The sequence below is a fragment of the Culex pipiens genome, chromosome 2, assembly GCF_016801865.2.
Source record: "Culex pipiens pallens isolate TS chromosome 2, TS_CPP_V2, whole genome shotgun sequence".
Classification (NCBI taxonomy): domain Eukaryota; kingdom Metazoa; phylum Arthropoda; class Insecta; order Diptera; family Culicidae; genus Culex; species Culex pipiens.
This window is the reverse complement of record NC_068938.1, coordinates 141615252-141638448: the sequence shown is the minus strand read 5'-3', so window position 1 is coordinate 141638448 and position 23197 is coordinate 141615252. Positions and strand designations below refer to the sequence as shown.

General features: G+C 36.5%; 1 protein-coding gene across 3 annotated transcripts in view; it reads right to left on the bottom strand.

Annotated features, from left to right (window-relative positions):
- Positions 1 to 23197, bottom strand: part of LOC120425806 (pleckstrin homology domain-containing family G member 5) — a 46281-nt gene that overhangs the window by 7033 nt on the left and 16051 nt on the right. For 2 of the 3 annotated variants that reach the window (XM_039590423.2, XM_039590426.2), the window contains exons 3-10: positions 19199 to 19744; positions 12781 to 12881; positions 6304 to 6395; positions 5946 to 6217; positions 5724 to 5886; positions 5557 to 5651; positions 369 to 503; positions 36 to 241 (exon numbers count right to left, since the gene is read on the bottom strand). In XM_039590423.2, the coding sequence (XP_039446357.1) occupies positions 36 to 241; positions 369 to 503; positions 5557 to 5651; positions 5724 to 5886; positions 5946 to 6217; positions 6304 to 6395; positions 12781 to 12881; positions 19199 to 19744 (1610 nt within the window). The remainder of the gene's footprint in view (positions 1 to 35; positions 242 to 368; positions 504 to 5556; positions 5652 to 5723; positions 5887 to 5945; positions 6218 to 6303; positions 6396 to 12780; positions 12882 to 19198; positions 19745 to 23197) is intronic. The other variant, XM_039590425.2, reaches the window with a different exon arrangement.

Here is a 23197-nt window from a genome sequence, read left to right as displayed (position 1 = left end):
TTGATGAATCCGTCGTGACTTCTGGAGAAACTTACCGGTTGCACATTTTTTGCGACTCGCACCAGGCACAGTAGGACATAAAGAGCGAATTGCTCTGGTACAGCTCCTTGCAGTAGTACTGGCAGGTGCTCTGCTCGGCGCAATACTTGGTGTACGGTCCGAAAATGTTGGAAAACTCCATGAAGCCGTCCTTGAACCGGAACACACTCATCTGCTCTTTGGTTTCGACGCTATCCTTTACCTGTAAAAACCAAAAAACCGATTATCTTAAGTAATCCACAATATCCACGCTAGTCTAGAAGCTAAGTGGAGGCCGTAAATCAGTGACCTCCCCCCCCTCCCTCTTCTGTAATTCGATTACTACTCACCATCGGGTACAGATACTGCGTCCAGAACTTGAGGTTCGACTCGCAAATATCGCGTATGTTGGAGAACAATTTGTTCTGATCAACGTCGGTTAGGATGTTGTGCGACTGGATATCCTCGAGGCAGGCCAGAAATAGCTGTAAGGGGAGAGGAAAAAATTAAAGTCAATGGATGCAGTAATGTGATTGGAGCTCCGGTGGAGCGATTCAAGGGAATACTCGGAAAGAATCATTCAATTGTTGGCTCGATATTGATGGGATGGAAATGCGTTCGGATGAGTTGGTGCAAGTATTTTCCAGGCCTAAGTTGGTGATGCCGTTGCAAAATTCTTGCATGAAGATGTACTACTCGAGTGGGAATTGTTCTTATGTTCTAACGAGCAGATTGAAATTCAAATCTAAATTAATGCTCTAGAGAGGATGCTCTCATTAAGTGATAATTTCCACATCATTTGCTTGAACTCGGCCTAGGCTGAATGAGTCTCGATGTGGTTAGTCTACTCTGCCTATGTAACATACTCTTTCCGGAAAGAACTATTCATGTTATTTATACTTCTTCGTCATATCGTCTTAAATGTGCTATCTTGCTGCACGTTCCTTTTGGGCTGAATTGAGTTAGGGGAACCATTTTGTGCAGTGTTCAATGTCTTCCCGTTTGACCTACACACATCCCAAAAACCGATTAAAATCCTGAAATATTCAACAAAAATCCTAAAAACTTTGTGCAATTTTCATTCGGTAATTGTCATATACACAACTATTTTGAACATTACAACACTTAAAAAAAATTGTGCAAAGCAATCACAATTTTTTTAACCGAAACATAAATAAAAAAAAGGGGCTTTGCAGATTTGAAATGTACATACAATTTTTCAAACATTTTTCTTAAATTGCCATGATTTTTTTTCGGAAGTTTTTTTTAAATGTATTAAGTTAACAAAATTTCCAAATTTTCAAAATATCACCATTTTGTGCTACAAATTATCTAAAATATGTATTTTTCGAATGTTAAATAACTGAAAGGGTTGTTTCACCCCTTCGTCATGAAATATTGAAAAATGGACCTCGAAATCGTGTTCGTGAGGACATAGTTTCACGAAAATCAAAGAGGGGTCGGATAACTTTATCTGTGTTCCCGTAGTTTGATAAAGAAACATAATAATCACAATCGAACATTCCGAAAAAATACTTTCAAAAGCACACGATTGATTTTTAGGGGTTAAAACGTCGAAAAGCTGATTATGGTCAAAATAATACATTTTCAAAAAACTTTTCAGTAAAATTCTGATATCTCGTGAAGAACACATGCAAACCCCTTATGTTTATACAACAAATTTTTTGTTTTTTTTTTGTACTTGTCAAAACATCGATACACTTCGATACACAAAACATCTATACACTTGAAAAAGTAGCCTTGCAAAGTATGAAAATGTTGCAGTCTCGAATAATAATAATAATAATACTTTAATTTTCTATAAAATTACATGTCTCTCGATTTTTACAGTTGAGTAGCGGGAATTAGAAGCGATCGGGAGCGGTCGTGGCTGAATGGTTACGATTAGGCTTAGTGATTTTTCACGCTAAAAAATTGCAAATTTCACGGGGACCTTAATTTCAAAACACCAAATTTCACGGAAATTTCGCGGAACGTGAAAATTGTTAAAGTAACTCTGAAAATCTTATGTTTAAATTACAGAAACTACTTTTTAAGCTTAATTACATGTAATTTATCAATAAAATTTTAAAAATCTTCACTAAATTTAAACGTAACACCAAAAAACCTTTTCTTAATTTCCAAAAAAGTTTCCACGTGGTTTATGGAAGGGCTCAATATATATTTTATTTTGAAACGAAATGTAGAGCATGCGTATTCATTTATTGAACTTTTTTTTTAATATTCGACTAATATAGCAAAAAAGTTTTCGCTTATTTGCATCTATTTTATCTTTTTACATTTTATTGAATTTCATATCAGAGCAAAATTCAACAATCTTTTCCAACCAAAATTATTAAAATGACTTGAATTTTCTGCGATATTTTGCCCAGTAAAAATATTGTTTAGAGTTTTTATCTCTCTTCTCAAAAGCTAAATTAAAAATCAATAGGCAAAAATAATTTAATCTGTAACGAAATCATTAAAACTGTATTCGAAATCAGAGCAAAAAAAAGTTTTTTTTTTAAATTTCCACGGCAACGGTATCGTGAAAATTTAACGTGACTCAGAAAAATCTGAAATGTTCTAAAAAAAATGATTTTAAAGTTACTTTTAACTATTCATTTAATCTTGAATAACCCAGCTTGAATCTTTTAATTTATTTTTAACTTATACCTTTTTACTTGCCTTTTTAATAAAAAAGAAGTCAAGAAAACGATATCATTCTTTTGATAACTTGATGAATCCTAGAATATGTTTTTTACTTTGACTGATTTTTGATAACATCATTAAAGTATTCGCAGCATTCACTTCTCAGTAAATGTTTTAAAAACTTTATGTTAATGTATGTTTGGCTAACAATTCTTCAAAAAGTTAGTATCACACTTTCCAATTGAAAACTATGAAAATTTAACAAAAAAGTCTCTATGGATTAAATATCAATTATTTTGTTATATCAAAGAATTGACTTGAGAAATTTGATAAATTTCACGGGATTTCACGGAAATTTTCAAATTTCACGAATATCACGCTGTCCGCGAAATCGTGAAAATTCACTAACCCTAGTTACGATGTTCGCTTTACAAGTGAATGGTCCTGGGTTCGATACCCATCTGCTCCCAACGAGAAAGTTCTGTACCGTAATCTGGGGTGAATCGGGACTTCAGTCTGAATAGGGACAGCAGTTTTTAGAGCACTTAAAGCTTTCAAATTTTGAAATGGATGTACACATTTTGTTGGTCTGTAGTCTGTTCTAATCGAAACCAACCAGAAAAATCAAAATATTTAGCTCCAACATGGTTAAAACTGCTGTCCCAATTCGCCCCATGTGTCCCGATTGACCCCAGTTTACGGTACTCAATAAAATTTGAAATGAATGAAAAACTTGAAGCTCACGGCGGGGTTTGATCACCTGTCCTTAGGATTGGCAAACAAAATGCTTTCCACTTAACCGTGAAGCATTGGTGGCTTGAGAAGGACTTAGACTGATATAGTTGAATTCAAGAATCGGACAAAGAATCAAATTGAATGCAAGTTGAATATCAGAACTCAAACAAGATTGCAAGCGCAGTTGAAATTGAATCTAAAAAAACCTCGCTAAAAATAGCCTGGGAAGACTGATAGAATTCTTCCAATAAGAGATGAGAAGAATTGAAAGCTTTCCCATTAGAAATGAGAACACACGAAGAATTCGAACAACAATGCAAAACGGTCGTTACCACTCGCCTAGGGTGACTCCTCAGACCATTCACCTTCCTAAAAACCGTCCAACGCGAAACTTACTTGAGGATCCCGTGGAGATTTTCCCTTAATACTCTGAAAAAAGTGGAACATCAACACTTCCCGTCTTCCAAATCCCTTTCCTTGTCCTTGGTGCGCGGTGGAGATGGGAGCGGCCGGCAATGAACGGCTGCCATGGTGGTGAGAATCTGGTTCAGGTGGAATTGGTTCTATTCCTAATTATCGATTCCTGGGCAACTTGGGCTTAGACAATCATCAAAAATCCAGTCTGCAATCCGCTAAAATCACCGTCTCCTAGCGAAGCGAAGCGATTTCAAAAATACTTAAATTTGTCAAAAATCTTCGTATTCAAAAAAATGTACGCTAAAATTTTTAATGTTTCCATATGGGTGTTTTTTGATTATAAATTTCGATTACATTTCAATTCTGATATTAAATAGTAGTTTATGCAACAAGTTGCCAAATGAGTGTTTTTTCAGCACGAGTCGTACATTTATCCAACGAGGTTAAAAAAAAAAGCAAAGCAAAGCAATCCACTTTAACGACCCCCGGGTCTTTTGTGGGCTCTGTTGCAAGTTTCTGCTCATTTCTAGGCGTCCGAAGGTTATGTGTGGTGAGTCACTCAAAACCTCTTTTTACGCAAATGGACCGACGTTTTACTTCCCCATCCGATAGAAGGCCAGGAGGATAAGGCGGGAATCGAACCCGCGCCCCATAGCAACTTAGGGATCGGCAGCCGAAGCCGCTAACCACCGCGCCACGAGGTTCACCGAGTTGAATAAATACGACGAGTGAAGAAAAAATCAAGTTTTGCAACGAGTTCCATACAAGGTTTTTGCAATTCCGAAAAACACCCTTTGAACAGAATTATAGGACAAATGTCCTTGCATTGAGTCAATTAATCATTTAACCCATTCAGGCCTGATGGGTCATATATGACCAAAATGAAAATTTCCAAAACTAGCCTACAATTTTCGTATGATCGTAAGAATAATTTTCCCATCATTAACTAAACAAATATTTTTTTGAAAATTCAGGCTTGAAAGGGTGAAAAAAAATGTGGAAAAGTATAACTTTTCCTAACAAGTGCTGAAAACTTCAACTTTTCAGCACCCATTTCAGTGCTGAAAAGTAGAACTTTTCAGCATTTGTTTCGAAAAGGGTTACTATTCGATTCTGTGATTTTAGGTACAGAAAAGAAGGCTGTTTCGTCGTTCAAGAATGACAGGAAAAGGAAGTAGTCTCACGACGGAATAGTAAAAAAAAATTTTTTTTACCTTTCATCTTTTACTACAAACAATTAAATCTCAAATTCTGCAAATATTTTAAAACTAATAGATATTATCAAAAAAAAAAATCATTTTTTATAAAGCCTATAACTTTTTGAAAAAACAAAAACAATTTTCAGTGTTTGCGTGTCAGATGATTGTAAATTTTGTAGAAATTTCGACATTTGTAATTTGACTCCTGTCAATTAAAAAAAAAAAAAACAGAATTAAAGAAATATGTCTCAATGTTCTTAAAATTGCACTCAAACCGAGCCAACTTTTGACCTCATTCCCATTCCTCTGAGTGGTAACACTCCGGGCTGTCATCACCCAACATCATCATCATCAACGTCTCATTGAGTTGCAAACTGTAATCAACCCCCCCAGCTTGCAATCCATTCTTGGTGGTCTATTTGTAGAAACCAGACTGTAGTCCACCGGAGGAGAGGAGAAATCTTCGGGATGTGGGGTTTGTTTGGGTCCCCTCCCCCCGCAACCAAATAGAATTAATATTAAACCAGAAACTTACATCTGTTACAGTCTGCAGGGCCAGGATGTAGTAAACTTCCGTCGTTACCAACTCCCATATGGCAGATTGAATTTTTGTCTCCGTTTCGCTCATTCCTGGTGGTTGAAAGAAGTGGGAAACGCGGTCGGGAATTTGAATTTTTAAAGTTTGTTAAAGGTGGAACTTACCGGCACAGTTGACGATGTCCGTCCACGATTGAGGTAAATTTTTAAGGCCTTCTAATGCTTCTAAATATTCTGGTTTATCAAAATTGCTGGCGGAAGACGTCAGTTTTGGGATGCCCTTATTGTAGCTGTCCAGCAATTCGCAGAGTTTTGATTTTTGTGGTCCCTGGTCGAAAGAGTTATTTTTTGGATGTTTCGTCTTTTGAAATCTCAATTGTTGTGTACCTTGGATCCGAACGATATTGTCCATTTTTGCTTCGATTGCTTGTTGGATGAAGAGGAGGCCGCCTTCGGACTCTGGTCGTACGTTTCGTCGGTGGAGGTCGAAGTGAAGAGGCGGTTCGAGGTGGACCGATAGCCAACGGAAGCGGCCTTCTGGAGTGTAATGTGGCCACCGGGTCGCCTTCCGCCGCTGTCCTTGTCCGAGACTACCAACGTCCGGCCAGCCAAGCTCGAAATGTCCGTGTACGCGTCCAGTGGTCCCAGGTATTGAACGCCTGCAGTTGATGAGAGGTCAGCATTTGTAGTTGAGGAACTTTGATGTTCTTTTAGAACAGGAGGGAACAGAAAGAGGAACTCTTACCAAGTTCATGTGAATTGCTAAATCCGTTATCCGTGACATAGATCTGGGAAAAGCTAAGGCTTCGTTGCGAGAGTGATGAGAACAATGAGTCGCTGGAAAAAAGAGCAATGGAAATGGCATTCAATTCTAAGCAAAAAAGTAGCTGTTGACTTATTCTACAGAGAATTCCAGACACAGAAATAGTACCCAACCAGCCCATCAAGTGGGTGGTGACAATTTTAATTAATTCTTCGTGCAAAGAGATACTCTTGTTCCATTTTAAAATGAGATGCCCCCGCAGGCAGGCAGGTTAAAAGGGGTAGCGGACAGCAGATCTTTGATTGTCAAGCGAGGAACCTCGGGGGTTCAGAAAAAGCGACAAGACAAAGAGAAACTCGGACATCGTCAGTAGTCATGGTCGTCCCGGACGGAGGATTCTTTGCTTGTTAGCACTGATGGCAGTGGTGGGTGGTTTGCTTGCAGGAAAAGTTTGTCATTTGAATTGGATTTATAATATGGCTTTATGATTGTTTGAACTCGGAGGGAGATTTATAAGGTAAGGAGATGATAAAGGCTGAAAATAGAGCGAACTTTAATTTGCCTTATGATTGAATTGAAATTAAAAAAAAAACGTTACTTAATCCACCTTTAGGTGGTTGGTGCCTTCCTCACATTCAAAGAGTCAATACATTCAGTAAAAATAACAACGTTCCCCCTTAACATGTTTACCAAATCAACTTTATTACTCATTTCTTTTAATAGGGTTCGCAGACCTTCAACATTTCTGGCTGGCATGGAAGATTTAGACAATATTTCTATCATAATATCTGAAATCCGGCTTCCAAAAAGTGTATAAATAACACCTAAGTGCTAATAACTTTTGATAGGGTTGTCAGATCCTGGATCTTTTAGGCTCATATGAAAGGTCTTTCGATTATCGACAGGTCGCATGACGGACCTGGACATCATTTTTATTGAAATATCTGAGATCCGGCCTCCAAAAAGTGTATAAATAACACTTTAGTGCTAATAACTTTTGATAGGATTGTCAGATCCTGGATCTTTTAGGCTCATAAAATCATAAATCATAAAATCATAAAATCCTAAAATCATAAAATTATAAAATCATAAAATAATTCAATCATAAAATCATAAAATCATAAAATCATAAAATCATAAAATCATAAAATCATAAAATCATAAAATCATAAAATCATAAAATCATAAAATCATAAAATCATAAAATCATAAAATCATAAAATCATAAAATCATAAAATCATAAAATCATAAAATCATAAAATCATAAAATCATAAAATCATAAAATCATAAAATCATAAAATCATAAAATCATAAAATCATAAAATCATAAAATCATAAAATCATAAAATCATAAAATCATAAAATCATAAAATCATAAAATCATAAAATCATAAAATCATAAAATCATATAATCATAAAATCATAAAATCATTAAATCATAAAATCATAAAATCATAAAATCATAAAATCATAAAATCATAAAATCATAAAATCATAAAATCATAAAATCATAAAATCATAAAATCATATAATCATAAAATCATAAAATCATAAAATCATAAAATCATAAAATCATAAAATCATAAAATCATAAAATCATGAATTCCAAGTAGTTCTTAATATAATAAGGCTGATGCAAACATTTTTAAAAGTTTTTGTCACCGCCGTCATCAAAATCGGCTTGAAAAACAGGGAGCAATTATTTTTTTCGAAATGCTTCAAAATTTATATGTAAATCATGTAAAATCAATTTGAAACAAATTCCTTTAAAAAACATTATTTGAATTTCAGTGAACTTTCGATTATCTTATTAACAACGGGTCGCATGACGGACCCGTACATCATTTTTATTGAAATATCTGAGATCCGGCCTCCAAAAAGTATATAAATAACACTTAAGTGCTTACAACTTTTGATAGGGTTGTCAGATCATCTTTTAGGCTCATTTGAAAGGTATTTTCAATACCTTTCTGAAAATGTATAACATGGTAAGTTTTCTGGCAAAAACCACCCTTTTTACAATATTCCGGACATATGCCAAAATCGTTTTTTTAGCATAACTTTTGAAGTACTTAACTAAACTTGCTGATTTTAAATAGAGACCTATGGGACCCCAAGACGGATCGAATGAGACTAATACGGTCAAAATCCGTCTATCCAGTCCGGAGATAATCGAGTGAAATTTTTTTTGTCCACCCACCTACACACATCCACACAGACTTTTGCTCAGAACATGATTCTGAGTCGATATGTATACGTGAAGGTGGGTCTACGAGGTCAAATTAATGAGTTCATTTTTATAGCCTTTCCTCAGTAAGGTGAGGAAGGCAAAACTAACTTAATCCACCTATGTGGTTGGTGCCTTCCACACTTTTTACCAAGAATGGGTAGTATGAGTGGTTTGGAAACATACTTCAGCTATTTTTTTAAATCCAGAAAAATAATTACATAACTCGAGACAGGGTTGCCAGATTTTTAATGTTGTGGACTCATTGGAAAGGTCTCTCGGTTGCCTAACCAACGATGGGTCAAATGATGGATCCGGACACCGTTTACATACATTTAAGTGAGATCCTGCTTCAAAAAAATACATAAATATCATTAAGTGGTCATATCTCGAGACAGGGTTGCCAGATCTTTAATTTTGTGGACTCGTTGGAAAGGTCTTTCAAATACCTAACCAACGATGTTTCGGATGCTGGATCCGGACATCGTTTACATGCATATAAATGAGATCCGGATATATGTGAAAACATATTTTTATACATAACTTTTGAACTTGTTATCGAAACTTCAAACAACTCAATAGCGATGTATGGGACCCTAAACCAAGTCGAATGCAACTGGTTTGGTCGAAATCGGTTCAGCCAGTGCAGAGAAAACTCAGTGAGAATTTTGGTCACATACATACATACACACACATACACACACATACACACACTTACACACACACAGACATTTGTTCAGTTTTCGATTCTGAGTCGATATGTATAAATGAAGGTGGGTCTTCATAAAAAAGTTTATTTTTAGAGCAGGATTATAGCCTTACCTCAGTGAGGAAGGCAAAAAGTTATTGCCCTTTAATGCACTTAATAGAGTAACAAGAAATATTTTTTTTTAAATAAAATTTTCGAATAACTTTTCTACATGGATTGTATGTAAAATTTATTTCGGATCGCTCCATGGACTGTACATATATATTGCATGCAATGAAAATTCAATCGTTATTAAATAAAACCCATCCTTATGAGCTGCCATGCGTCTCCATATAAAGAATTTGGTTCAATTAATTAAATGGAAACGCATGGTTATTTAGAACAATTCATACTGAATGCTAGCCTGTTAATTTATCAACATTAAAATAAACTAAAAGAGTGTTACCGTTGAAACGCTTTACTTAAATTTATTATTATTTCCAATCCTTCAGGTCACTCAAACAGCACTTGACGAGAAAATAATGTACAAAGTTCATCCAATTGCTCGCCAACAATGTAGCTAACTTCCCGGACAGCATTTAATTTAATATCACAAAATTGTCGTTGCAATTGCCATTTTGAACAGCGAACTTTGAAAAGAGCAACAGAAAACTTTCCCGTAAAGCGGCTACCCTTTGCTCGTTTTGGTGATGTCCACCCTTTTCTGTGTTGAACAAATTCTTTCTCTCGGAAGCAAAAGTTTTCACGCAAGTTTACCTTTTTGATTTTCAAAGCTAGCAAAGTTTCTAAATCGTTTGCTACTTTCTTTGGTTCGCGGGATTGTTGGCATTTTCAGTGTTTTGCCTTCCTCACTGAGGTAAGGCTATAGTCCTGCTCTAAAATTGAACTTTTTATTAAAAGCTCGAAAACCCACCTTGATGTATACATATCGACTCAGAATCGAAAACTGAACAAATGTCTGTGTGTATGTGTGTGTGTATGTGTGTGTGTATGTGTGTGGGTATGTGTGTGGGTATGTGTGTGTGTATGTGTGTGTGTATGTGACCAATAATGTCACGCAGTTTTCTCAGCACTGGCTGAACCGATTTTGACCAAACCAGTCGCATTCGACTTGGTTTAGGGTCCCATACGGTGCTATTGAATTGTTTGAAGTTTCGATAAGTAGTTCAAAAGTTATGTATAAAAATGTGTTTTCGCATATTTTCGGAAGATGAATAAATGGCAGTAAACTGAACCAAACATCATCATGTTATACATCGTTATTCAGGTAATTGAAAGACCTTTCCAACGAGTCCCCAACTTTGAAGATCTGGCAACCCTGTCTCGAGTTATAACCACTTAAGTGATATTTATGTACTTTTTTGTAGCCGGATCTCATTTAAATGTATGTAAACAATGTCCGGATCCATCATCCGACACATCGTTGGTTAGATAATTGAAAGACCTTTCCAACGAATCTACAACATTGAAGATCTGGCAACCCTGTCTCGAGTTATAACCACTTAAGTGATATTTATGTACTTTTTTTGTAGCCGGATCTCATTTAAATGTATGTAAACAATGTCCGGATCCATCATCCGACCCATCGTTAGTTAGGTAATTGAAAGACCTTTCCAACGAATCTACAACATTGAAGATCTGGCAACCCTGTCTCGAGTTATAACCACTTAAGTGATATTTATGTACTTTTTTGAAGCCGGATCTCACTTAAATGTATGTAAACGATGTCCGGATCCATCATCCAACCCATCGTTGGTTAGGTAATTGAAAGACCTTTCCAACGAGTCCAAAACATTGAAGATCTGGCAACCCTGTCTCGAGTTCTGACCACTTAAGTGATATTTATGTACTTTTTTTGTAGCCGGATCTCATTTAAATGTATGTAAACAATGTCCGGATCCATCATCCGACACATCGTTGGTTAGGTAATTGAAAGACCTTTCCAACGAATCTACAACATTGAAGATCTGGCAACCCTGTCTCGAGTTATAGCCACTTAAGTGATATTTATGTACTTTTTTGTAGCCGTATCTCATTTAAATGTATGTAAACAATGTCCGGATCCATCATCCGATCCATCGTTGGTTTGGTAATTGAAAGACCTTTCCAACGAATCTACAACATTGAAGATCTGGCAACCCTGTCTCGAGTTCTGACCACTTAAGTGATATTTATGTACTTTTTTGAAGCCGGATCTCACTTAAATGTATGTAAACGATGTCCGGATCCATCATCCGACCCATCGTTGGTTAGGTAATTGAAATACCTTTCCAACGAATCTACAACATTGAAGATCTGGCAACCCTGTCTCGAGTTATAACCACTTAAGTGATATTTATGTACTTTTTTTGTAGCCGGATCTCATTTAAATGTATGTAAACAATGTCCGGATCCACCATCCGACCCATCGTTGGTTAGGTAATTGAAAGACCTTTCCAACGAATCTACAACATTGAAGATCTGGCAACCCTGTCTCGAGTTCTGACCACTTAAGTGATATTTATGTACTTTTTTGAAGCCGGATCTCACTTAAATGTATGTAAACAATGTCCGGATCCATCATCCGACCCATCGTTGGTTAGGTAATTGAAAGACCTTTCCAACGAGTCCAAAACATTGAAGATCTCGCAACCCTGCCTCGAGTTCTGACCACTTAAGTGATATTTATGTACTTTTTTGTAGCCGGATCTCATTTAAATGTATGTAAACAATGTCCGGATCCATCATCCGACCCATCGTTGATTAGGTAATCGAAAGACCTTTCCAACGAGTCCACAACATTGAAGATCTGGCAACCCTGTCTCGAGTTCATTTTTTGTAGCTGGATCTCATTTAAATGTATGTAAACATTGTCCGGATCCATCATCCGACCCATCGTTGGTTAGGTAATTGAAAGACCTTTCCAACGAGTCCAAAACATTACAGATCTGGCAACCCTGTCTCGAGTTCTGACCACTTATAATGCCACTTATGAGCCCTTGAGTGATATGTGTGTTTTTTTGGATCAAATTTGTGTCCAAACCCATCATATTACATATCACCCATTGTTGGAAAAGAGTGAGGAAGGCACCAACCACATAGGTGGATTAAGTTAGTTTTTTCTTTAGCATTCTAGGTGGGGTTGGTTTTTATTTTTTATCGCTGGGATTTGCAATTAATTGAGGACGTCCCTCCGATCATCGAACCTTGACCAAAATGACCTTATCCTCCCTATTTTTGTTCGGGATGGACCGAAACTTCATTAGTCTCTGTTATTAGCTATAAGAGGTGGGAAGGTCAGTTCGGGATCAGGATCGAGATTAATTAACCTTCACCGGTCAGAGTTAATTTTATGCAGAAGTGGGATTAACCCTCGATTGCCAATTTAATTGAAAATTAAAATCTTCAAATTTCTTTTTTTACGAAAACTTGTAAATCATATATTTTGTACTTTTTTCGTTTCCTTATGTTTTAAGTTTTTAAATAGTTGGATGCCCAAGGGTTAATCAATATCGGGCTGTGGATTAAAAGTGGATACTTACGCCAGGCAGACTCCCTTCGTGGCCGGTATTAGGACCTCGTCCCGGAATCCGTTGCTTTCGCCGGCTTCAAAGTACACGGAGAAATATTCCGAACTGGAAACCTGCCCGGGTATTTTGTTGCCATTCCCGTCACGAATCGTTGTGCGGAGATTTCCCACCGGAGCGCACGCGTTTAATTTATTTTGGCAGTTTCGTGGTTCGCCACCAGCCAGTCATCGAGAGGTGCCAGGTTTTATGGGCCACCGAGGGATCCAGATTTGCATGGGGAAAAGAGGGGGAGAGAGAGAGAAAAAGAGGAAGCAAAATTTCATTAGTCATACTTTATTTACAGCGTTTTTTTTAAGTATGGGGTCGTGCATAAACCACGTGGTCTTTTTTTGGAGAATTTTTGACCCCCCCTCCCCCCTCATGGTTTTTTGTGGTTTCACGCCAACCCCCCCCCCCTATATGGCCACGTGGCTTTTTCCTCCCAGGTGAAAAATCTTTAAAAAAAAACTAAATAAGTATAGATTTCAAAAATGTTTATACACCAATGATGTACCGTCAGTGGTGGTGACTTTTGGTAAAAAAAAAACGATATTACCGTTGTTATTTTAACACAATAAAAACATTTCAAATTATATCGAAACAAATAATGTTGGGGAATGCTCCTGAATTTACCAACATTTTCCCAGAATATGGCTTGTATAATCACACCGTTCATAAATGCCAATCGTTTTAAAATTAACTCAAACTCACCCTTTAGAGGGGGTGACATTGGGTCAAACAGAAAACATTTTAATTTGTGTAGGTGCTGTAACACCATTAAAACCAATTTAACAATATATAAAAAAAAAACAGAAATTCACTTAAAAGCGTGAAAAAAGTATGATATCACAAAGTTTAAGGTAAATAATAACAGTATAACAATTAATTGAAATGGTACAGAAAGTAAAAAATACTCTCAACAAAACAAGCAACTTAGTAAAACATATGTATTCAAAATTATGGAATTGCAGTGCAATTAATTGCATCCAGAATAAATATGCTTTAAGAATTAAAGCTATTTTGATATATAAACAGCATTCATGATTTAATTTTAATGCGCTTTTAAATATTTTCTTAAAATCGAAATTAATTAAATAGAAAAGTTTTGTTTCAGGAAAAAAATATTTTCATTTTATTTTAAGGAAAATATCTAGTTAGTTAGTTCAGTGTGTCCAAAAAAGTCGAGCTGTTTAATTTTTTTCTCCATACAAGAATCAGAGACAGGGACAAACATTCAATATTACGACCATTTGAAATGTTAGTCTTAATTTTTCACCATAGTTGCTGAGATATCGACATAAGAAAATTATGGGTTGTTTGGGTAGTAAACATCTATTTTTCTGTTTTAAAATCTTTGCAAGGCAATATCTCAGAAACAAAGAATTTTCTCAGCATTTCAAAAATATTTTTTTTTTTCAAAATTGGGCAAGCATGGGCACTATTTTTTTTAAATTAATAACTGCAACTATTTTTGAAAAAAGTTACCTAAAAATAGCTATAACTTGAAAACGGTGCACTTTATGAAAATTTCACTAATGTACTTTTAAATTGCAAATTCGATTTTACATCGAAAAATAAAATGAAAATTAAGTTGCGGTCAATATTTCGATTTTTTTAATCAGTATTGATTCAAAAATTCATAACTCAAACAACGTTCTGGAAATTTCTGAAAAGTTGGCAAAATTAAAAAAAATAAAAATAGTGTTTTTTTTGCAAATCATGTTTTAGTGACAAAAAGTGAAATTAAAAATCAGCAAAGTAAATTACCATTTATCATTTTTTTCAGTGTAGTCCTTATCCATACCTACAACTTTGCCGAAGATACCGAATCGACCAAAAATTTCTTTAAAAGATACAGATTTTTTAATTTTCATTGCTGCCAAATTTGTATGGAAAACTATATGGACAAACTAATGATGCAAAATGGCTTGGGCACCAAAAAAGGTTTCAGACGGATTAAAAAAATCAAAAATTAAAATTTAAGAATAAAGACCGATTTTGTATAGAATTGCTCGAAAATCGATTGCGTGTCTTTGGAAAAGTTGTAGACAACGCGCTAAAAATCATTCTTTTAGTCATGGACATCCAAATTGTTTAAGTCTTTTTCTTACTTTAAATTGATTTTGCTATCGACTACGTGTTTTGATAAATTTAAAAAAGATTGAGCTAAAATTTGGAATTTATTTTACATTTTTTTCAGTTGTTTAAATAGGCAATTAACTACGATTTAAGATTTTTGATCCAACTTTTGGTTGCTGAGATATTACCTCAAAATAAATACAAAAAAAATATTAAATAAGTTAATTTTTCAATCTTTTCAGTATCTTTGAAATTATTAACACTGGGACGCCCAACGCATGTCCAATATACACGGATGCCAAAGCCTCCCTAAAACGTTGGAACGGTAACTTCAACTCACAGGTTTTCGGGCTTGTCTCCGCGGATTTTCGGGCGATTTTTTTTACTAGAGCAAACAAAAGTTGGAACGACGTTTTTGATCGCATAAATTACAGATTTGATCAAATCGAGTTCTGCAAAGTTTAAGGATCATCTAGACATCCTTATAATTCACTCAAAAAAAATGTCCCGGTTGGTTGAGTTATGCCCGAGAACCAGCGAGTTAAAAATACCGTTCCATCTTTTTTAAGGAGTTTTATTTATGTTGATCTTTAACGGCATTGTATTGAAATTTATTTCACAAATTGATATCGGCATTTAAAAATTAAGTGACTTTTTAAAACTTAAATTATTTTAATGTGTCTATATATTTGAGTGGTATAGTATATTTTCTCAGCTTAAAGAAAAACTAATATTTTCAGGAAAGGGCACCTTTGGCCCCTATTTTATTAATCTTTACATTAATTGAGAAACAAAAACAATGTTTGCTTGAAGCTCGTTTTTTTCTCTAAAAATCTAAAATGTTTGCTCATGTTTCTCTTTGGCTCAAGAGATGGTCCCTATTAACATAAAAAAAACTAAAAAAAAAATACCTACAACTTTGCCGATGGATAGAAAACGTGTATTTTATGAAATGTTATGTAATATAACAATCCGAATTGTGTAACCCATGAAATAAGGAATATATTTTAGACCAAAATATTCATCAAATTTTTTGGTGAATCTTAAAGTATGTATCGTTCGTTTTTTCGTTACTGGTTATTTTTTAATGTTAGACGTTTCACTTGCAAATGAGGTAGTGAAACTGAAATTTTGCGCGATAATCCTGAAATTGGGGTTTTCAATTTCTTTGTACTTAAAAATATATTGCATGAGAGAGGAGATACAAGATATCTTGAGTTTGTTTTAAGTGTCAAAAGGAAATCTTTCGATTAAGATTCTTCGATCACTTATAGGACCAGCTACGGTAATTAGCTAAGATCTGAGATTTTGAATTTTTTTTTTCGCAGAGAATCATTTTTAGACACTTCATTTATAATACATATTTAGTTTTTTGCCTTGTTACGAAAATCTTATAAAATTGTCAGCATTATTTATTTTTTAAGTTGTTCCAAAATAGAACTATCGAAGACTACATCTACTTTCAATGCAAATTTGCAAGCACATTTTTAGCTACTTGATACTATCAACAACAAAAAAAAAATTGTGTTTGCATTTTGGTACGCATTTTTTAGAGTATATTAACTTTGGATACTGTCACTTTATTTTTAACAGCTTTTAAACTTTTGCAAGACGTAGTTACATGAGTATTAAAAAGTGTACATTCAATAAGAGGCTCAAAGTATTGATATGAATCTGCCGAAATATATAATTCAATATTGAATTGGAAAATATTATGACATTGAAATATAAGTAATAATTTTAAACACAATAATTGTATGGTTTTGAAGTGTAACAAAAAATGTATGCATATAAGTAAATTCAAAGCGCGTATTTCTTTGTTTTTTTTTTTAAGAAAAGATTTTTTTAAAGGCCACGTGGTCAGCCGTCAACCCCCCCCCCTCCCCCCCATGGCTTTTCATGGTTTTTTTCGGTCGAATTTCGGACCCCCCCCCCTAAGGAGACCACGTGGTTTATGCACGACCCCTATGGGGGAGGGCTTAAACCAAACAGCTTATTTGCCAGCACATTGCTCAATGTTGGGGTGGTTTTTGTCGTTTCATGGGTATGAAATATGGTTCGTGTCAGGCGAGATGGTTTTTTTTTCTTCCCCGCAAGCACATGTGGAATTTGTTGACAAATTGATCTGCACTTCAGTTGAAAAATTCAAATAAATTTTTGCAGCCGTACAAATGTGTTGTGGCATGGAAACCGTTTGCAAAGTGCAATTTATTGTGGTGGAATTTACGATGAGAAAGAGCGAGTCTTTATAATGCAAATTGGAATTATTTATTATTCAGCGAACATTGTATACTTTAAATCATAAAATCATAAAATCATAAAATCATAAAATCATAAAATCATAAAATCATAAAATCATAAATTCATAAAATCATAAAATCATAAAATCATAAAATCATAAAATCATAAAATCATAAAATCATAAAATCATAAAATCATAAAATCATAAAATCATAAAATCATAAAATCATAAAATCATAAAATCATAAAATCATAAAATCATAAAATAATAAAATCATAAAATCATAAAATCATAAAATCATAAAATCATAAAATCATAAAATCATAAAATCATAAAATCATAAAATCATAAAATCATAAAATCATAAAATCATAAAATCATAAAATCATAAAATCATAAAATCATAAAATCATAAAATCATAAAATCATAAAATCATAAAATCATAAAATTATAAAATCATAAAATCATAAAATCATAAAATCATAAAATCATAAAATCATAAAATCATAAAATCATAAAATCATAAAATCATAAAATCATAAAATCATAAAATCATAAAATCATAAAATCATAAAATCATAAAATCATAAAATCATAAAATCATAAAATCATAAAATCATAAAATCATAAAATCATAAAATCATAAAATCATAAAATCATAAAATCATAAAATCATAAAATCATAAAATCATAAAATCATAAAATCATAAAATCATAAAATCATAAAATCATAAAATCATAAAATCATAAAATCATAAAATCATAAAATCATAAAATCATAAAATCATAAAATCATAAAATCATAAAATCATAAAATCATAAAATCATAAAATCATAAAATCATAAAATCATTAAATCATTAAATCATAAAATCATAAAATCATAAAATCATAAAATCATAAAATCATAAAATCATAAAATCATAAAATCATAAAATCATAAAATCATAAAATCATAAAATCATAAAATCATAAAATCATAAAATCATAAAATCATAAAATCATAAAATCATAAAATCATAAAATCATAAAATCATAAAATCATTAAATCATAAAGACCTGAATTCCAAGTAGTTTTTTTTGTAGCATTGATTTTTTATATAACAAGGCTGTGCCAAATATTTTTCAAAAAAAATTTCACCTTCGCCTTCAAGAGCGGCTCGAAAAATCGTGGAGCAATTTTTTTTATATGCTTCAAAATTTCAATGGAAATTTAGGTGCAATCAACTGAAATTAATTTGAAATAAATTCTTCTTCGTTTAGAAAATTATTTGAATTTTAGTGAACTTGTACAGTACCGAGAAAATTTCTTCTCATCAATTTTTTTTGTCAAGCGCAATTTGTTTTTGAAAGCTTATGATTTTAAATCATTTGTACGAGTGTATTTTACGTTTTCAACCATTTATTCATTGCAATGTAAAATTCTGTGCATAATTTTTTTGCCCATTAAAAACAGCCTTGGCGTTCTCGATTGCGAGATTCCTACTCAAAACTAGGTGTCCGAAGGCTTGATTGTTGAGTCAAAAATGGAAGGGGTCGTACGGTCCCTCCGTCACGAGATATCAAAAAACGGACCTCGGATTCGTGATCAGGGACAAAAGTTACCCCTTAGAACAAAGTTTCACGAAAATCGAAGAGGGGTCGGGGCAACTGCTGTGTGAGTGGCGGAGAATTACCCTATGATCGATCATGGTTAGCTTTTTTATTTTCTTAATTGAAATTGTTTAAATAGTATATGATCGATGATAAAATGAAATTATGGCAGAAAAGAAACTTTGCTGAAGTAGATTGGAGAAGAAATGTGAAAATTATAATGGCCAAGTGACCTTGTTATGCTACAACAATATTGATTTAAAAGTTATTTGGAAAAGACACCGACAAAAACTGCAAGAAATATATAAAAAAAAACCCAAGATAAGTACTCAAACAGAAAGTTCTGCATTCGACTTTTATCTATGTAGTGTGTACTCAAAGAGCAAGAGATAGAGAGCAGTACAGCCGAAGAAGTGCTCCGAAAAATAAAATGGCAAAACTTTTCAAACACACGACGCGAAAGCTCCTTTTACTTACTTGACTCCGCGTCAGCACCGGTTTCTTGCGCTCGCGGTGCAAAAACGACGAGGACTTTTTCTTGAACGACGCCGACGTGGACAGGGACTTGCTCTTGGGGCAGGACGGGGACGACAGGCAGCAGGTTTGGTTCGTAGTTTCGTTGCTGGTGCTGCTGGTGGTGCTTTCACCTCCTCCTCCCGGTCCCGGAACTCCGGACGTACCGTCCCGCTCCGCGCCGACTTCATCCGGCTTGACAGGGCCTCCCGTGGCGGGCGTGCCCCCGAGAGGGCAATTTCCGTCACCATTGTCGTAGGCAGGATTTATACAACCCCCGCCGCTGTCACTGAGCCCGATGAGGGCACTGCCGGAGGTGGCCAGCGCCGGGGGTGGCCCTGAAGGGGACGGCGATAACACCTCACCCGGACTGGGCCCTTCGGTGCTGCTGGGATAGCAGATGCCACTGCCGCCGACCCCGCCCGTTGCCACAAGCCGGCCCCCGCCGCCATACCCGGAAGATCCGGTGGCGGAAGCAATCGACGTATTGGACGTGTCCGAGTTGTCACTCTTTTTGGGTTATTGTTTCAAGGAGTAATTGTTTGCGCAATTGATGGTAGTTTGTTGAGGTTAGGTTTTTTGAAAGGCAATCCAGAAACACACACGAAAGCGTTTTAAAAATGAGAAGAAGAAGAATAATACCAGAATGATAGAGATAAGAGAACAATAGGTGTGGAGACGCAGCAAAGTTGGAACTTATGGACTGTAATTGTATCATAGAAATGAGTTATTCATGTTGAACTACGTTCTACAGCTCTACTACTACATTCAAATCTACAAGGTTGCTACAAAAGGAAAAGCGACAGAGGGGGTGAGAAAAGCGGAAATTAATTATGAGAAACAAGCAGGTGGTGAGCATATTACCGTGAGCTGAGCTGTGTGTTGAAATAATGAACATTCAAGCATAGTTTGTAGGGTTAGTGATAATTATGACTCGCGTGGGCGGTTTTGTCGAATGACTTCTGTATGAACAATGGTTTTGGGATACTAGAACTATCCGAACATAAACGATTATGACATGGTATTAATACTGTTTACTCATAATTATTCTTACACGGTTATTGTTCTAGGTATTAAGGATGATTTAATATTTAAAAACACGTTTTGCAGTTTTGAATAAAACGAACCCTTGGTCAGGTACGTCGTGTACTGTGATGCAACAAAAATGACTTTTCGGCAGATGATTCCGAAATGAGCGTACACGGAGAAAAATGAGTTCCCAAAATCGTGAACAAGCGTTCATGAAAATGGGAACCACGAACAAAGTGTTCAAATGTCATGGTACGTTTTTCAAAATCGTACCATGGGATTTGAATACTTTGCTTGAGGTTCCCATTTTCATGAACGCTTGTTCACGATTTTGGGAACTCTTTTTTCTCCGTGTATGTACTGAACCCAAGTATTTAGCATAATTAAGCTTTGAACTGGCCTTCAAAATGGCCCACCATATTGGGCAACAGGGAATTTTGAACATTTTTGCGTTACTCATAATAACCTTTCAAAAATGTAACTAATTTTTTTCATGAATCGCATTTTTGTTAAGCACCATCATCAAGGAAACCAACAATCCACTTCACTAGCTATCGAACTTACAATTATGCCGGAGGAAGAGCTTAAGTAGGGGAAAAAATTGAATAAGCTCAAAAATTAATTACGCCCATCCTTTTGAGCATCCGATTAAGCACTTACCCCTTAGTTCAGTGCACACCACCAGTTGCTGAGCTGATCCATCATCCCCCGATAGACCAAAGATTGGGGCGGTGGAGCTCCGGATTATCCTTTCCCAACTCAATCGCCATTCATCAAACTAGAACCCTTGCCGATATCCTGAACGAACGAACAGTTTTCAACAACCCTTCTTGGAGAACCCTTACTTTTTGCACGCGCACACACACACACAGTTACGGCATTCATCGGCGAGCCCTTCTTTAGGACCGCTGACGTCGGTCCTTGGCCGCGCTACTTGTGGCGTTCTCCAGATTCCGGCACCGTCCGGCGTCCGTGAAAGTGGAGTGAAATGGGGTTTAAAATAAACTCTCCGCACTCTAGAATTAGTATGCAGCATACTATTGGTAGTGCGACTAGCATTGCGGTTTTACTAGCGACTTTGGCGAGTCGTAGAACGTGACGTCATGAAGTCATCATTGTTATTCGAGCATTCGTTGAAGAAGGTTGTCTGATTCAACATGACTCGTCGCGTCCCGGCGCAAAACGCCGGCAATATCGCCCTACCTGCGGCTCAAGCAGGCAAAAAAAGTGGGAATTTCCAAAAGGAAGGTTGAGGCCTCAACTGATAGCCAAAAACCGGGGATTTCCAAGAGGAAGGTGCTTTTGGAAGTGACATCGAACAGCAAAAAGACGAAAAAGAGCGACGGTACTGTACCGATGGATGAGGAGGAGGAGAACTCTTCGTCGCACGAGGAGCAGCTTTTGGAGAACAACAAGTTCGCTGGACTGGACGAGGACCAGGTAGCGGAAGCAAAGGAGAATGAAGTGAAACAGCGAAAGGAGAAACTGCCTCCTTTTTATGTACGGCAATCAGCAGCAACGATCGACTTTCGAGCGGGGCTGGTTGAACTCATCAAGTCTGGGAAAGTCCAATGCAACATTCGTCTGTGTCAGGACGGATTTAAGGTGCTGGTGCAATCCAGGCAGCACTATCAACTGGTCAAGGATTACTTGACCGAAAACGAGGCGGAGTACTTTACCCATGATGTCGTCATGGATAAGCCGTACAAAATCGTCGTCAGAGGTCTGTACGACATGCCAGTGGAGGAATTAGCTGCCGAGCTAAAAGTTTTGAAACTGGATGTGTTGGCCGTGCACAAAATGAGCCGACGCAACAAAGACATCATGTACCGTGACCAGCTCTACCTGCTGCATTTGGCCAAGGGATCGACGACGCTTCCTGAGCTGAAGGCAATCCGAGCGGTTTTCAACATTATCGTGTCGTGGGAGCGATACCGACCAGTGCACCGTGACGTCACACAATGCTTCAACTGCCTGGGTTTCGGGCACGGAGGTAAGAACTGCCACCTGAAGCGTCGTTGCGCCAAATGTGGTACCGATGCGCACATCACATCCCAGTGCATCCAAGATTCGTTGGTGAAGTGCCTCAACTGCAACGGTGAAAACTCGTCAACCGACCGGAAGTGCCCCAAGAGAGCTGAGTTCGTGAAAATTCGGCAGCAAGCATCGACGAAGAATCAGCCTCAGCGTCGTAGAACTCCTCCAGCCCTGGTGGAGCAAAACTTTCCACCTCTTCAACCGCGACGCCAGGTCCCGAACTTGGCACCGTTGCCGTTGGATCCCAGGAAGAGAGCAGAGCTGAATCAACCGCGGCCGGGCTTCAGCCAGGAACCGAGACCATCGCCACCGGGCTTCAGCCAGGAGCCAAGACCAACCCAAGAATCAGCAGTTGAGGAAAATGGTAATGATCTTTACACCTCAACCGAACTCCTCAATATTTTCAAACAGATGTCCGCTGCACTGCGTGGATGCAAAACCAAGACCCAGCAGATTGAAGTGCTGACCTCGTTCGTCATCCCGTATGGATCGTAGGTCCCTCAAGCTGCTGAATTGGAACGCTTGCTCCATTAGGAGGAAGAACTTAGAGCTGGTGGATTTTCTTCGCGAGAAGGAGATCGACGTAGCTGCCATCACGGAAACTCATCTGAAGCCCGGTGAAAAAGTTTATCTGCAAAACTACAAGATCGCGACGCAGCTCGACAGGACCACCTCTGGAGGAGGAGGTGTGCTTGTCGCTGTTCATCGTGATCTCAAGCCACGCCGGCTGCCACACTTCAAGCTGGACATAATCGAGGCCGTTGGGGTGGAAATTCCCACTTCTGTTGGCCCAGTACTCTTCATTGCTGCATACTGCCCACGTCAGGTGAATTCCAGAGATGGTTCAGCAGCAAAACTGAAGAGCGATATCCAGAAGCTGACACGGCGGAGTGCAAA